The 15,356-nt window shown below is 39.6% G+C and overlaps 4 protein-coding genes and 1 long non-coding RNA gene across 6 annotated transcripts; 2 read left to right on the top strand and 3 right to left on the bottom strand.

Annotated features, from left to right (window-relative positions):
- Positions 1-224: 224 nt before the first annotated feature.
- On the bottom strand, positions 225-1,295 carry LOC106744041. The gene is made up of 2 exons (XR_001374418.1): positions 1,139-1,295; positions 225-609 (listed from the first exon to the last, which is right to left on the bottom strand). It is a non-coding gene; the product is annotated as an uncharacterized LOC106744041 (long non-coding RNA).
- Positions 1,296-2,706: 1,411 nt separating this feature from the next.
- On the top strand, positions 2,707-5,315 carry LOC106744032 (hippocalcin-like protein 4). Its single transcript, XM_014618433.1, has 4 exons — positions 2,707-3,478; positions 4,171-4,501; positions 4,937-5,141; positions 5,228-5,315. The coding sequence occupies exons 1-4, from the start codon at positions 3,358-3,360 to the stop codon at positions 5,273-5,275; spliced, it is 705 nt and encodes a 234-aa protein (XP_014473919.1). The 5' UTR covers positions 2,707-3,357; the 3' UTR covers positions 5,276-5,315.
- A 23-nt stretch (positions 5,316-5,338) lies between these two features.
- Positions 5,339-7,489, bottom strand: LOC106744023 (vesicle transport protein SEC20). Its single transcript, XM_014618420.1, has 3 exons — positions 6,837-7,489; positions 6,264-6,678; positions 5,339-5,749 (listed from the first exon to the last, which is right to left on the bottom strand). Exons 1-3 carry the CDS (start codon positions 6,915-6,917, stop codon positions 5,562-5,564), a joined length of 684 nt encoding a protein of 227 aa, XP_014473906.1. The 5' UTR covers positions 6,918-7,489; the 3' UTR covers positions 5,339-5,561.
- A 94-nt stretch (positions 7,490-7,583) lies between these two features.
- On the bottom strand, positions 7,584-10,628 carry LOC106744016 (isocitrate dehydrogenase [NAD] subunit beta, mitochondrial). Its single transcript, XM_014618407.1, has 6 exons — positions 10,524-10,628; positions 9,700-9,759; positions 9,432-9,641; positions 8,786-9,177; positions 8,480-8,669; positions 7,584-8,189 (listed from the first exon to the last, which is right to left on the bottom strand). The coding sequence occupies exons 1-6, from the start codon at positions 10,563-10,565 to the stop codon at positions 7,959-7,961; spliced, it is 1,125 nt and encodes a 374-aa protein (XP_014473893.1). The 5' UTR covers positions 10,566-10,628; the 3' UTR covers positions 7,584-7,958.
- A 430-nt stretch (positions 10,629-11,058) lies between these two features.
- Positions 11,059-14,946, top strand: LOC106744383 (methenyltetrahydrofolate synthase domain-containing protein). Of its 2 annotated transcripts, none has more exons than XM_014619095.1 (5): positions 11,059-11,233; positions 11,634-12,019; positions 12,197-12,543; positions 12,624-12,870; positions 13,125-14,946. In XM_014619095.1, the coding sequence occupies exons 1-5, from the start codon at positions 11,218-11,220 to the stop codon at positions 13,530-13,532; spliced, it is 1,404 nt and encodes a 467-aa protein (XP_014474581.1). In that variant the 5' UTR covers positions 11,059-11,217; the 3' UTR covers positions 13,533-14,946. The 2 variants fall into 2 exon arrangements, with proteins under 2 accessions (XP_014474581.1, XP_014474591.1); XM_014619105.1 differs by lacking the exon at positions 11,059-11,233 and adding an exon at positions 11,240-11,335.
- The last annotated feature ends 410 nt before the right edge of the window (positions 14,947-15,356 follow it).

The following is a 15,356-nucleotide window of genomic DNA, read 5'->3' as shown; positions in this document are numbered from 1 at the left end:
ACACATTGACTGAAATACTCATAATCAGTGGACGTATACTGTCTTTAAAGCGTTGTTATAATAAATTCATATTTTTAACGCATCAACGTGCGTGTGTTATCGCTTGTATTTTGGCACGACGAAAAATAACCGGACCCCATCACCCAACCGGCCTTACAGAAGGTCGGAACGGAAAATCACGATGAGACGAGAAAATAGCTGTCAAAATTCATTCCTTTCAATCGTTTTTTTTTTCTTATCGTTTTAACGTCGTTTTCATCGTCATCGTTATTTTCTGTTCCACCTATGGAGAGTTTTCTCTACCACGGACAGACGAGCGCGGCGGGATAAGGCACGCGTCCTGGATACGCATAAGGATCGACATTTATCGTTCTGCAGATCTGCTTCCAGCGTTCCTTACCGCCGCCTCTTCCTTCACGGTACTGCCGATGCGGATCATTTCCCCCGTTATACGAGGATTGCCCGGGAAACCACAGATCAAGCCAGGACGCTGAGAGGACGGAGCCGACAAATAGCAGTAAGAGGAAGGAGATTAGCTTCATCTTGATCGCACGCATGGGAAACCCCGGCCCTTCGTTCTTACAATGCGTAACCTCGCAATGGCGTGACCTGAAAAGAAAATTACATTGTCGAAATTCAATTATCGATTTTCGTAAATTTCTAGATCAGATGGAAAAGATGAATAATTTCGAGCTCAACGATTCGAATTTGGTTTTTGACTTTTGGGCAATATCTGTTTGAAAGTATCCAAGGGATGAGACTCTCCCATTCTCCGACGAGCTTGATTTGCTCGAACTTCATTGTTAATAAATAAATAAAGCAATGATTTTTCTTACGATCTAATATCCCCGATGGAGTCTTAAGTGCGCGGACTCCGTGTCAAAAATAGAGAATGAGAATTCGGTCGATCGCGGTAAACGCTCCGATTAATTCTCCGTGTCACGTATAGCGCATAGCGACGCTCGAAAATAGACAAACTGTGCGACAACGTGTTCACCCACCGAAAAACTATATAAGAAATACGTCGTTGTTACGGGTGCGCGATTTTTTTTTTATCGCGACTTTCAAATTTCACACTTTCTGAGCTGTGAGAACGATGACGACGACGATGATGATGGTGCGAAGACGGTTTTTCTACCTCGGGAACTATTTGAACGTTGCCTCGCCGACACTTCGCAACTGTGCGATGTAGAAAAAGCGATTAGGATCGCGCACAATCTCGCTCCGTGAAATTATATTCGCGCGGGCATAAAAACCACGGCCGGCCGCTTAATCGCGGACAACTGTAACAGGCGTTGTAATACGACGAATGGAGAGATGCTGGATGCTTACTGCTGTTTTATATATACCGTCCCTACCGCTGAGAAAAATACTCGGTGAATCGGCGAGTCGCCTTTTGACGAGGGCTTCCCCCGCGGGCTGGACGCGCATATCTTTGTTCCTAATAAGAATGTGTAACAGCCTTCCGCACGAGTTAATCGCATATCATATGCGAACACTCGTCTTGAGAAGCAATCCTATAATATTGTATTTAAGATTAAATTAATATTAATTTTATTTCAAATGTATTGCAATATCGTTTTATTATATAAATTAAGTCGAAATAATTTTGTGTAAAAATATGTTTTATACTAAAAAAATTATACATATATAATATTCATAATACATACATAATATACTAAAAAAAAATTGTATATACATGAAATTTTTTATTTAACGTTTCAAATTTGTAATATCTTCACCAACGACTTCCGTCTTGCGCTGCTTTATTTCCATGATTTCGGATTCCACGCTGTATCGGCGCGGTCCGACGCATGGAATTTGCGGAATTACGCTCTTAAACTTGGGGAAGGCCTTTTTCCTATTGTCTCGGTCGGGGTATATCGATTTATATGCGACATTCGTCGCGAGCGCTTATCCGCTTCGCTCGCGTATTCCGCATACATGAGGATATCGCTCGCCGGATACGTATACGATGATGATTTCATAATTATTCATTTGCTTGGCATGTCGCTGCATCTCACGGTATCGATGATATACTCGCCTGACTTCTCGATGGTGACGTAGAAAGAGGAAAAACGAAAAAAGAAGATTAGAATATTATTGCGATATCCTAAAGGACTTCAAATAAAGTGTGTGCTGTTCGGATATTGTCCGCTATAAAAATAAGATGCAAATTCACGGTGCAACAAATTGAGAAGCAAATATGGAATAGTGATCATCAATAACGCGAAAGTAATGTCATGTTGACGCAAGTTGTCGGTTTCGTCGATCCTTTTCGTTTTTTGCCCTATCAGTCAAATAGAAGATAAGCAGACGTGTAATAAAATGTCGATTGAAGTCGTTCCGAATTTCATGTCAAGGATGACGCTGGTAAAATGCAAAGATAAATAGTAGAGATCATCTTATCCGCAAACTTGACACACTTCTCGCAGGGAGTCACGCGAAACAACAACACGCGACACTAGCTCGCCCTTTGACCCGTTGGGTTCCTGACCCGACGCTCGTTAGCGCTGCGATTAAAGAGACGAAAGAAGAATTCTGCTAGCATTATATTGTATTGTTCTTATTTTATATTGACAGCAGTATACAATCATTTTAATTTGTATTGATGAATTTATTTTAATTAAAAGAAAAAACTAACGAGTTAAAGTTAAATTTTCAATTAACTAGTTTAAATTAAAAGTTAGCTCGTTCGAAATTAATTAAAAATTAAAAAAGCGAAGTTAAAAACTATTGGCTCATATTCTGAACGCGCTTGGAACGATGTTAGCGCGCCGACAAATCAACGTATTAATAGATCTGAGAAAGAATTTCGCTATAAACACGCGTGATTATCAATTTTTCCTAACAGAGCACTGTTATTACCGCGTTTAGAATACAAACGATACTGAGAATGCCCACGTCTTTTGTTTTATTAGCGCGTTGACACCGTTGCAAGCGCGTTCAAAATGCGGACCATTAATTTTTTAATTTTTCAACTTAACTTTCAACCGAATAATTATTACTTCCAAACCTTGGATTTGAGCATATAGTAAAGTAGAAAACTTGCCTCAATGACAGCTCATGAGCTCAAAAAAAGAGAAGAAAAATATACCTTCGAAAATGAATTTGGCGAACGTTGTCTGATGCACTCGAGATCGTTGCTGTGAATATGCTCGAATACGTCACTTCTCATTGCGATTTACAGACATGCCGTGGTAAATCGTCTAAATATTTTGGCTACTGCAGGCTTCATCAAAACTGCTCCATGCAGCCGGCTGTACCACGTGCGTCAGTTCTCTGCTCTGCTCTACTTACAGAAGCGTCGTCGTTCGCTCGTCCGGTCAGTCCTCGTGTTTTTCAGAGCGTCCTCGAATGTCAAATCGCGGTAGCATCGACGGCAAAGGCAGCTGCGAGTCTTTTCGCCGATCTAGCTTCTCAATCAAAATGCAACGCAGCCTGAAGAAAATGAGGGAGAACCTTCAGAAAATTACAGGTTTGTCGTAATATCCGACTCGACATCGGCTCTTCCTCAAATCTGATCTGTTCTTCGTTCTCTTATCGATAAATTACGTCGCGGTGATTGAAGTGGAAAATCGAATTGATCGGGCCAATTCCGAAATATCTTCGACGCTCTAAAAGATTTGTCATATTTTCTCAGAAATTTTCGAAGAATTTTTGTCATATACGAGATTTCTGAAAAATTCCGAAAAAAAAATATGTAAAATTTCTCAGACACTTTCGGAGTATTATTGGATGAGAATTTTCGAAATATCTCAATATCTGTATATATGAAAATTTCTGAGAAATTGCGCAGGATGGGATGCTTTAGGATATTTTTAGGATATCCTAAAGATAAAATATGTATCATAACAATATCTATAGGATATCCCTATCTGTGATATATTTTGGACATATTATGGGATGTATAAAAAAAAACATATCTTTCCATGTAATTTGTTTATTTTTGACACAATAAATAATTTTCATCATAAAAATTGAAGTAATTTCCAGATAAAAAAGAAGAAACCGAAAAGGTTTAAAAAGTTTAAAGCGCTAATAAGACCGCATCGTAGATCAAATAATAAAGAGAACAAGACCTAATTATTCAGTGGATTTTCGCGTAAGGACGTTTCGATATTTTTTCCGATTATATCACGACGGTATTACTCGATTACCTTTGCGCAGACAGCATCCAGGGGGACGACAAACATTCGCTGTACAACTTCCCGGAGGAGCTGTCCGCCCTGACTTGGCGCACCGGCTTTTCCAAGGACGAAATCCGCAGGCTATACCGCGCTTTCAAGCAGTTTTGTCCTCGGGGATGCGCGACGACCGGCGATCTGCAGCCCGCGTACGCCAAACTGTTCCCGGTGGGTGATCCGAGTAGATATACGCGAATCGTGTTCCACAGCTTCGACAAGGATGGTGACGGCCTCGTCAGTTTTGGCGATCTTCTGGACGCTACGGCGTCGATCGTAAACGGCAGCGTCGACCAGAAACTCTCCTGGATATTCGGGTGAGCGTTAATCACCGTCAATGACGGATTCCTCGAATTCGATTTTCGGGCGATATTTGATAAGCTCTACAAACACGTAATTTAATATTAAATAATATTCTGGGCATATTCTTAGAATATTCGACGTAATATTCTAATAATATTCCAATAACATTATTTAATATTATTGTAATATTATATTTTTTACATATTCAACTTTATGTATATATATTAGGTTATATAAATTAATTCGGTGCTTTTACATTTAACGTCTTGTAACTCCGTTTCAAATTCAAATTTATTTATTATTTAAATTAAGACGTTAAATGCGAATTAATTTGTACATCTGATAAGTGTTATTTGAACGATCTGAAGTGTGTATACAAGTATCAAAGTCGTGCTCTCGGAACGGGAGGGGACGTAATATGCAAAATACTCTCCACATCTTTTGATCAGATTGTACGATCTGAACGGAGACGGTTGCATCACGAGAAGAGAGATGCTGGCCATAATATCCGCGACTTACGAGATGGTGCAAAGCGCGCAGACGATCACCAGCCAACCTGCAGTCAACATACAAGTGGACAGGTTCTTCGAGAAAATGGATGCGGACAGAGATGGCGTAGTCACCAAGGAAGAGTTCGTAAGCGGTTGTAAAAATGTATGGGCAGCTAGTTGAGTGTCCGATGCGAGCGGTAGAAACATACGCGCGCTTCGTAACCTCATAAATATTCTATTTTCTTACAGGATACCATTATATACAACCAGTTGAGTTTATTTAATAAGATTTGGTGACAGAATGAGAACGGTCTTAGGAGATTAACGAGAACAATTTATCCACACATACACGTACACATATATGTGGAAATCATTTAAAACGTTTATAAAAAACCCACCCGGTTTCTTCTCTTAAACAGTACATACATTCTCTTCTACGACTTATGAAAATTCCTATGCTATACACACACACACACACACACACACACATGTGTGTGTGTGTGTGTGTATGTGTTACAGTCACGCGATATCATTGTAAACGATTGATCGAATGCATTTAAGTTATCATCTCGCGAGGGCGATCTCAGAACAGTCTTTTTTGTAAAATGTAAAATACGCAGGCGAGGAAAAACGCGAAGGCCAGTGCAAGCAATGCTTTGTCGGTGACCTCGCGTCTACCGTACTTTCCTAAGAGCTTTCCTGACTGCACTATTACTTGTTGCTGATGCTCCAGCTCGTTCCTGGTGTTGTCAACCTTGTCCGAGGATGTTACTGAAATAACGGTAGAATCGATAGAATCGTGTGAATTTCTTTTCTCTGTAAAATGATTTTAAAACTTCTAAAATACTGGACACTACTCAACCCAGACAGCACAGAACGTCCATTGGATGTCCAAGTTTGGTTTTTATTCAGTCCAAACGTCCATGGACCCGATACGGACGTTTTAAAAATTTTACATTATTGAACGTACAAAATACATTTGTATTTGGACGTTTTAAGAATGTCTATTTTATGTACTTGTTCCTAATAAAATGTAAAAACTGATATAACGTTAAATAATAATTATATATTTTCTGGGAATGATTAAAAGTTTTTTTTTCTATTTCTGAATTTCCGACTTGTCTTCGAAAAAGATTAATTTCGATATTTACTGCCGATACTGAAGATCTATAGTACATGTAACATGAACAAGTGCAAAAACAACCTTGTGCTGTCTGGGGGAAAAAATACTATAATAAATATCAACCGAATCCCGTATTTTTATAGGAAAAAATATGGTATATACATAATGTATCCAGTGTATCAGCGCTTCTCTGAGTGGTCTCAGCTAGATGTCTCGCGATACTAAATAATTTGTCCGTGATTTGGCTGGACGTGTCTGTCAAACTTTGCTTATCCCGTCGCTTGCGAAGGGCATTTTGCCGTTCCTCTGGCACGGAGAGTAGATTCTCCCTGGCTAACTTGTCAATGACACACGCACTAATGACATTGGCCTTGCGAAAAACCGCCAAGGATACATTCAACTGTTCTTTGTAGCTCTCGACGATAGACAGCAACTCAGTCTTCTTCTTCTCACTTGGTTCAGTTTCAGCGACAGACGCCAGTCGTTCTATGGAAGATTCTAATACTGCTATCTTGGCTCTGCCTTCAGCATTGAGCTCGTCTAACACTTCCAACGGTCCAGTGCATTGTTTTATGTCCTTTGCAAGGAATATGAAAACTTATTAATTCGCTTGTCAAAATATAACTTGTAACATATTGTTCATTATCATGAATATAATAATTTTAATATATTAATTCAAGATTAAGGTTATGTTTCATACCTGTGAGAAATATAGATTTATATATGTATATTTACTTGTATTAAAGCGTTTACTTGGAGGTGGTTTTTGATAATATCCTGACGTATCAATTCTACTGTGTAAACTTTGGAATCCATTTACACGTAAATTATTTATTCTATGTGGTTTACATATGGTTACTTCTCTGTATACGTATGCTATTCTTTCTCTCTCTCTCTCTTTTTCTCTCTTTCTCTCTTAATTAAAATTTGGTTATGAGAAGCTCAGTGACATTCCTCCTACATCACTTACAACTGTAAAATATCGGGTCGTTACCGATCGTTAAAATAACAGGTCTGAATGCGAATTGTGGTGACGCCTTGACGATTGGCAAGCGTGCGAGCGAGGAGACATATATATTTGTTCGCGGTGAATTTGACAATGAAAAACCACTTGATTATATGAAATTATTTTTACGTAAAAAACTGCCAAGATAAACGTCCCAATGATCGAACATGCATGTCCTCAATGATTAAAATATTATCGACGTATTTCCCTTTATTAAGGTGGTTTCAATATACGGAACATAATAAATGAAACGTCTAGTTGGTTTGTGATTTTCTTTAATTTATTGATAAGCATTTTAATAAACATATATAAATTAATTTTTAAAACAAACATAAAATAATAATTAAATGTTTCAATCATTGGGACACGTTCAATTACTTTATACTGGGACGTTTACCTTATACTGTACACACATATCTCTGACCGCGATGTTTTAGCATATTTGAATTTTGCTATTTTAGTAATATAACGGGATGTACGAGGTAGTGCAGTTTATTATATATACATGTTTCGCGCACAGCACAGCGCAATATCACGCTATTAAACAACTAATTCATGCACTCCGTATACTGCGACCGGTGATATTTTTCCCTCCTTCATTTACAGAGCGTACAATGTCATCGTTGTAAGAGATTACGGGGCTACAATGAATTCCTAGGATTACATTTCTTCATGAACTTACAATGCAATTCAAATTAGGTATACCCTATAACGGGTGTAGCACTACGAGAGAAAATTCATCGATGTTACTTGAAAATAATCCGAACGAACGATATGTCGGGAAGAGTTTAAACGGTTAGATCAGACGGTAGGACCCGTCCCTATATATTGCACGGTAAGATGCCTTATCGTTAACGCAGGCTGTTTATTACGGCGGCGGTGAATTCCGTCGTCGAGCTTTGCCCGCCCAAATCCTTCGTGAGCACCTTCCCATCGTTCAACACGCGATTCAACGCCTCCCGGATCTGCTCGCCGTAATGTTTAAGATTCACATGATTGAGTAGCTTCACAGCGCACAGAAACATCGCCGTTGGATTCGCGACATTTTTGCCCACCGCCTCGGAATACGTGTGCCTTGCACCCTGTTGGAGAACGTAAATCTCAGTCAACGCTATTATTTTCACACGTTAATCTCTAACTTTCTAGAGAAAAGTGTGTGCCTCAAAATTATTGTATTAAATTTATATGGATTTCTGCTGCGCACAAAATATTTGTGGATTTTACACTACACCGCCTTAGCTGTGATTCGTGTACCAGTGTTGGCACACATTGTGTACATGCTTAGCCACACTCAGCTTTTTGCAAAGATAGCTACTCGAAGTCGACTTCTAATTATTAAATAGAAAACATCCATTGGTTGAGTGTATCTCACCGGTTCGAAGACGACACATTCGGCGCTGTAACTGGCGCCTGCGACAACTCCGGCGCCGCCGACCAAGCCGGATGCAAGATTATCTACGATGTTGCCATACAGGTTTGGCATTACCATAACGTCGAACTGGTGCGGATTCGAGACCATCTGCATAGTGCAATTGTCGACGATCATCGTTTCAAACGTGATCCTGTACGTGTCATTAAAAAAAATATATAAAAATGTATAGAATATCCCGAGATAAATTTTAATAGTATACATCGGTATGCAGTTGTCACATAGATAGTGAAAATACTATTTAAATACCTAGGATACATCTTGGCGATCTCTTGGCACGACTTGAGAAAAAGTCCGTCGCCTAGCTTCATTATGTTGGCTTTGTGAACACACGTGACCTTCTTGCGGTTATTCTTCACCGCATAATCGAAAGCGAATTTCGCGATTCTTTGGCTCTTGGCAGCAGTTACGATTTTCAGGCATTCAACCACACCCTTGACAGACTCATGCTCCAACGCGGAATACTCCCCTTCCGTTTGTTCTCTGATGATCACACAGTCTACGTTTTGATGGCGCGACCTGACACCCGGCAGAGACTTAACGTGCACCACGTTGGAATACAGATCCAAGCTCTTGCGTAATTTCATGTTCAGAGTCTGCAATTCTCCCGTGTGTGAGTGATCCGGTGTAGCTAAGATACCCTGTGTCGTAAAACGATACATATTGAGGCTGTGGAGTGATCACTGTGTGACTGTCCTTGTTTTTAATGACATCAGAAAAAACTAGTCACAAAATGTCAATTTTTTACAAATACATTTGAAGCTGCTCAGGAAAGAAACTTGAAAGTTAATGTTACTTCTAACGATTCCTGATAGAATTCCAAAGATTAATGTATCTCATAGTCTCATTGTCAAAATAATCTAATTCCTACTAGCAGTCTGATTTGTAATCCGACCTTTAAACAAACTCGATTCCTGGCAATACTGTTGGAGACCTGATCCAGAGGAGCGCTGAGAGTTGGATTTACTTCAGACAGGAAATAAGGTTCAAAGTCAACCGGGACATCTGCAGCTTTGAATACATTCTGAACTGCAACCACCAGTTCTGGTCCAACACCATCTCCGGGTATTAGAGTACATTTTAACTTTCCTTCTTGCTCGACTGTCTGAAAAAGATAGTTATCACAAATGTGCAACTATCAGTTAGAAAACAGTGATATTTACTGATTCTTGTTGCCGCACTGTTCCTATGTACAACGTCCTGACTGTGTTCTTTTGAGTGGCCTGTGAACATAAAATATATTGAATTAATGTAAACATGTATTTTACAGTGTTTTGGAATTTTGGAACTTCCAAATGTGATATTCTTAACTAATAGTTTTAACATGGGCTTGTTTTTTTTCTTTAGTTTAATTAGATGATATTTTTTGCCTTCAGATTTAAAGAAATATAAAATATCTCATTGAAAAATGAACAGTTCCAATAAAGCTAATAGGAACATGTCCAATATAATTTGGCTAAAAAGAAAAACAAGTCCAATATAACTAATATTAATGATTAATAGTGGTTATTACATATATATATATATATATATATATATATATATAATATCAGCCCTGTTCTTCCTTGTTCGACTTATACATGAATATAGCATATAAGTCTTATTTTTCGTCAACAATCAAATTCTTATTGCATAACAACATAGTTAATCGTTCTTTTTCGGCGGATAATAGACTTGCGCTAATTAATTAACGCGATAATTCGTGATCATCCCGTTTGATGTGTCGAGTCGTACTTGGGACGATTACGAATCAAATTCGTGATACATCGAAAGATGTCTCCGACATAGTGAAAAGTGCAGCGTATATTTCGGATAAAGATAATATGCAAGCTCATTACATGTACGCTTCGCGTCCGCCGAAAAATCGCAGACATTTACATGTAGGGAACGCGCGATGTTATCGGGGATGACCTTTTATCTACCCTGCACATTCCGACGGCGAACGTGGCAAAGTTCCGCAATGTTTCATGAAGAAATCTTACATTACCTGAGAGAGCGCTTTGCAGATGTTTCTCGCGAATAAAGCCATTTTGCATAAGAGTAATGTAGTTTTATTGATGGTTATCTCATTCGCATTCGTGCAGTCGGCTGCGTTTCACTAAACGTTCGCGACGCTCAAATCGTCGTAACTAGACGGGATTCGATCGCATCGGTGATTGGCTAATTTGATATAAAATTTTCGGATTGGCTATCCAGCGGAAAAACCTCCGGACACCGACCAATGTGAGTGGACGTCTGCTATCGCGCCGTACGTTTGAATTGAAACTCGACCAATCAGTATAAAGTTCACTAAATTTCACTGAACTTGAATCGGTTAACTTTGCACTGATTGATCAATTTTCAATTCAATCTCAATCCCCAATTCGTAATCTGATGCGAGTTTAACGAGACTCTCTCGTAACTAGCTTTCCTTTGTATATCTAATAATTTTGGAGTCGGTGAATCGCCATTTGACGAGAAACCGATTCGCTAGGGAATCCCGATTCCGCGGAGTTTGCGAACATGCTGTGCGACATGTAGAAATAGAATCGACAGCGTGAAGGGGCCGCGTATAAATGGGATAAATCGTTCGGGTCTGTTTGGTCTATTTTTGTAAAAATAACTTTAGAATTATCCTTCAGATCTGTTAGATCTCATCGCGATTATCCGTCCCACGAGATTTAATCGGTGGAGCGATCAGAATGACGGAAAAATTGCGTGAGTAATTGGCGCGATGGCCGCACAATGAACCCATTTAACCTTCACGTTACCGAGTCATCATTATCTGTCAAAAGAAATATTTGCGTATTTCTTGGCCGTGTAGGTGTCAGTGACTTAATAAATTTATCTCGTCTCGCTACTTAGAAACGATTTAAGTGACACGTGTTAGTGTTCTTGTTCCCTTTTTTTATTGTGTTTATGTAGTGTTACATTAATTTTCAGGTGATCATTTGTCTGTTCTTTTTAGCTGAACTAGCTGCATTAGTTCAGTTAAAAAGGATAGATTACACATGTAATGTTAGATACAAATGTATGATTACCTACTTGTATTTGGAGATCAATAGAATTGTCTTATTGCTGGTTTATTCCATGTGTGAGATATAATAATTCCTTACAGCCGAGGAGGTGACCAAGATGAGCTTTCGCCGGAAAATATGGGATTACATGTCGAAGAATGAATTGGTGAACTTTCCCATTAGCATACACAAGCGTATTCCAAACTTCAAGGGCGCTGCAGAGGCGGCGCAGCGATTGGCTGAATTGGATGAGTTTAAGAAAGCAAAGACGATAAAGATAAATCCAGATAAACCGCAGGAACCAGTGAGATTCTTGTCCCTGGAGGCTAACAAAGAGATCATCGTGCCCATTCCCAGATTGAGATCTGGCTTGTTTCTACATGTTACGCCTGTCGCTGGTGCGATAAAAGAACAGTTAAAAACATTGGCTTCCAGGCACGGCTTGGAGCAAGCTGGCAAACCACTGGGGCTCAATTCCCACATTAAGGTCTGTATTTTATCTTTCAACTCGGGAAAGAATAGACCGCTGAAAATTACTAAATTACTCAAACGTAAATGCGGAGAGAGAAATTAATTGTAATAAGCGATAAGCGGTGAAGTGAACAATGATAAATAATACTGAAGGCAAAGTATACGATTATAAGCATCAGTTATTTCTTCATAGGTAGATCTTATTGTACTGGGATCTGTATGTGTCAGCCAGGACGGATATAGGCTCGGCAAGGGCGAGGGTTTCGCGGATCTCGAGTTCGCGGTGATGATGAGAATGGGCGCGATAACGGAGAACACGACCGTTATCACGACCGTGCACGACTGTCAGATCGTGGATCACCTGCCCCCGCAGTTGTTCAAAGAGTACGACGTGCCGGTGGACATAATCGTCACACCGACACAGACGATATTTGTCGAGCCGAGAAAGAAGAAGCCGTCCGGCATTTTGTGGCGGATGCTCAGTGAAAGAAGACTTAAAACCATGCAGGTATTACAGCAGCTCAAAGAGATGGATGAGAAGTATGCATTAAGTTGCCTGAGTCATGCCCTGAGGTGAGCCATTTCGCGCGAGAATAAACGATATCGCCCACTTTTTGCAGAGAAGGCAGGGACGTGGTACTGAAAGAGGTCGATTCCGACGTAGAGACGCGTCAGTATATTAAAAACCGTCTGAAATATCCACGAAACAAGAAGCGTCCCGGCGCGAAGAAGGATGCGTCCGGTACGAAGAATTTCACTACGGAGGATGGAACGAACGATAAGACTGATAATAAGCCGCGTTTTACGCGAAGACGTTCGTACAAAAAGGCGAAAGTCGAGGAAGAGAGCAATTTTCCGGGTGCCGAAGTACGTTTCTCCAGATATATATATATATATAAATATAATTTATCGAGTTACCATTAGACCACTTATTTTTACTGTGTTATCGATCAAGTTCTTATCGGTCAAGTTCATTGTGCCTTTAATCAAAGCTTCCAATTCCGACCGATCGACTGAAAATACACATTCGACGCGATACAATTCGCGATCTTATCGGAAAAGCGTCAGCGATGTATTCTTTGACGATTGAATTAAATTTCAACGGCTCTTTCGCATTGCAGACGAAAACGGAAGGTAACGCTAAAGGTGCGTCTCGTCTGGCTCGTAAGAATCCACGCACCAGAACGAAGGCGCACATCGACTTCTCGTTGAAACTGTCGAACATCTCGTCCGGCGTCCGGGTCCGCGAATTGAAGAATGCTCTGCTGGAGCGCGGCGTCAAACCGAGCGAGATTACTTGGCAGGGTTATCGCGGTATTTGTTATCTTCACTTCACTAAGCTGAGAAGCGAGACCGGATCTCTACTGGATCAGCCGCTTCAGATGGACTCGATCGTGGCGAACTTGCAGCAGCTGCGAATCGGCGAGTCCGGCGCAAACGACGACGACGAGGAGGTGGAGGGCTTTATACGCGTGGAGCCGGCAAAACCGATCTCCAGAATCGAGGTAACCGACGTGACCGCGGTTTAAACGGATATTATATATTGGAAAGTAACTAAAGCAAATTGTGCGATAGTTGATCGTGAATGTGTTCGGTCATTTTTTTGACGTCGAACTAATCGGGTATCTTGCAGAGTTTATTTTTTCTAAGACAAATTTTTTACACAGTTACGCGTGCAGTATGTCTCGGATAAGACGAGTGTTTTCCGTTAGTTAGCGAGTTCTCAGATGAGTTTTCAGAACTTTTTTCTTCGGTGAATTCGGAAATTGACAATTTCGAATTTTTTTCTATCTTTGCGATCAAATATGCGTTACACGCGAGTCTGTTTGAATTATTGAACGAAACGAGGAGGAATCCTCATTCGTCCGTCGATTTGTACATATTGTAACGACGCCGTAACGTATCAGGAATGTCGATGATACATTTTTTGGTCAAGAGAACTTGATTCTGAATTTGCAAGAAAGTTTTGGCAAGTTTTGCCAGAAATCGCTTGATCGCCGAGACGTACTGCACATATTTTTCTTCTACTTTATATGATAGATACCAGCTTCGCCGCTCTAAATATATGCAAGACGAATGTCCTAATTAGTGGCAAGATAATCTTCTTTGCGTGGAAATAAGTGAAGTGATCAGTAATACACGTATTTTAAGCTTAAGCATGTAAAATTAATTTTACTTAAAAGTTTGAACATTTCGAGTTCTAAACGTATTGTATTTTTTGCTTGCAAAATATTCTATAATCTTTTTTTCTTTGATCGACAATACGTTTCAATTGCTTGAGGTCAAAGAATACCTACAAAAAGTATCAAATAAATGCCTTATATTAACGGTCAACTTATAAGATGATTATAAGATGGTTAACTACTCGGTCGTCGTTAGCAGCATGCTTATAATTATATTTTAGCATTCATTATGGCTTTTATTTTCACTTGAAGTTTGTTTCATAACAAATAATACATAAAATTAAGAATAACATATTTTTTTTCGATAAATATATAACTGTATTATCTAACTTATGATTAAGGAAGAGATATTATTGTCACAAATTGAGACATTGTCACTAATTACGACATTTATTTTACCTTGTGCTAACAATTAGAAGTACGTTTCTTTTTAATAATTATTTTATATGTTACTGTTACTTCGCTTAGATCTATATTGCAGTTGTACTTGTGAATTAATTTGTGGTGAATTAAGCCGCGTTGATAGCGACGATCTGAAAGTCGATTCGGACTGGTTCGGATTTGATGCAGTGCGAATATATATTAATATCAATATATGGTTGTTACTATTAACACAGAGAGAGAGAGAGAGAGAGAGAGAAAGAGAGAGAGAGAGAGAGAGAGAGAGAAGGAAAGAGACCGTGTATTTTTGGCGAACGATTTTATTTATGTCACTTCCACATCAATAATAAGCCATGACACTGTTACGTCAGGGAGAAAATATCACCAGAAAATTCGTCGCAATGTGCGTAATGATGATCTGTGATCAAAAGATACAGGGTGTGCTGTTAGAATTCCGGACAAAATTGAATTTGAAATTCCACTACATTAAAATTCAGCTGTAAGTAATATTTGGCGATAGACCCTAATGGACCCCGATTTCCTTGCATCTTCAATATATTGGCTCTAATAAATGACTTCTCGGCGAAACGTTCTCACGTCCGGCTTCCACGACACACCCTGTACATTAGAGGTAAAACAGCAGCACCACGGAGAGATATGGTGAGTGCGTGATCGCTGAAAATAGCAGGACAGGCGTACAGGCGTACAGCGCACTTCATATTACCCCGAGAGCGAAACTTGCTCCTCGTTCTCTTTTCTCTTTCAACTCTGGAATACTAAAACGTGCGA

Source organism: Dinoponera quadriceps, unplaced genomic scaffold, assembly GCF_001313825.1.
Source record: "Dinoponera quadriceps isolate SergipeBrazil2010 unplaced genomic scaffold, ASM131382v1 scaffold9, whole genome shotgun sequence".
Taxonomy (NCBI): domain Eukaryota; kingdom Metazoa; phylum Arthropoda; class Insecta; order Hymenoptera; family Formicidae; genus Dinoponera; species Dinoponera quadriceps.
Note: the sequence above shows the minus strand (reverse complement) of the source record. Positions and strands in the feature narration are given on the sequence as shown.

What these genes read in the sequence shown, in the direction of transcription:
- LOC106744016 (XM_014618407.1), bottom strand. Translation starts at nt 10,565, where the DNA reads ATGGCTTTATTCGCGAGAAACATCTGCAAAGCGCTCTCTCAG. An exon ending in CAGTGCGGCAACAAGAATCA is followed by an intron (nt 9,642 to 9,699) that starts GTAAATATCACT and finishes TATCTTTTTCAG; the next exon opens with ACAGTCGAGCAAGAAGGAAA. An exon ending in AATGTGTCGTCTTCGAACCG is followed by an intron (nt 8,190 to 8,479) that starts GTGAGATACACT and finishes GTTCTCCAACAG; the next exon opens with GGTGCAAGGCACACGTATTC.
- LOC106744023 (XM_014618420.1), bottom strand. Translation starts at nt 6,917, where the DNA reads ATGGATTCCAAAGTTTACACAGTAGAATTGATACGTCAGGATATTATC. An exon ending in AAGTAAACGCTTTAATACAA is followed by an intron (nt 6,679 to 6,836) that starts GTAAATATACAT and finishes TTCCTTGCAAAG; the next exon opens with GACATAAAACAATGCACTGG. An exon ending in TGATACACTGGATACATTAT is followed by an intron (nt 5,750 to 6,263) that starts GTATATACCATA and finishes CCGTTATTTCAG; the next exon opens with TAACATCCTCGGACAAGGTT.
- LOC106744383 (XM_014619095.1), top strand. An exon ending in GGCTCAATTCCCACATTAAG is followed by an intron (nt 12,020 to 12,196) that starts GTCTGTATTTTA and finishes ATTTCTTCATAG; the next exon opens with GTAGATCTTATTGTACTGGG. An exon ending in CTCAAAGAGATGGATGAGAA is followed by an intron (nt 12,544 to 12,623) that starts GTATGCATTAAG and finishes CACTTTTTGCAG; the next exon opens with AGAAGGCAGGGACGTGGTAC.
- LOC106744032 (XM_014618433.1), top strand. Translation starts at nt 3,358, where the DNA reads ATGTCAAATCGCGGTAGCATCGACGGCAAAGGCAGCTGCGAGTCTTTT. An exon ending in GAACCTTCAGAAAATTACAG is followed by an intron (nt 3,479 to 4,170) that starts GTTTGTCGTAAT and finishes ACCTTTGCGCAG; the next exon opens with ACAGCATCCAGGGGGACGAC. An exon ending in AAACTCTCCTGGATATTCGG is followed by an intron (nt 4,502 to 4,936) that starts GTGAGCGTTAAT and finishes TCTTTTGATCAG; the next exon opens with ATTGTACGATCTGAACGGAG.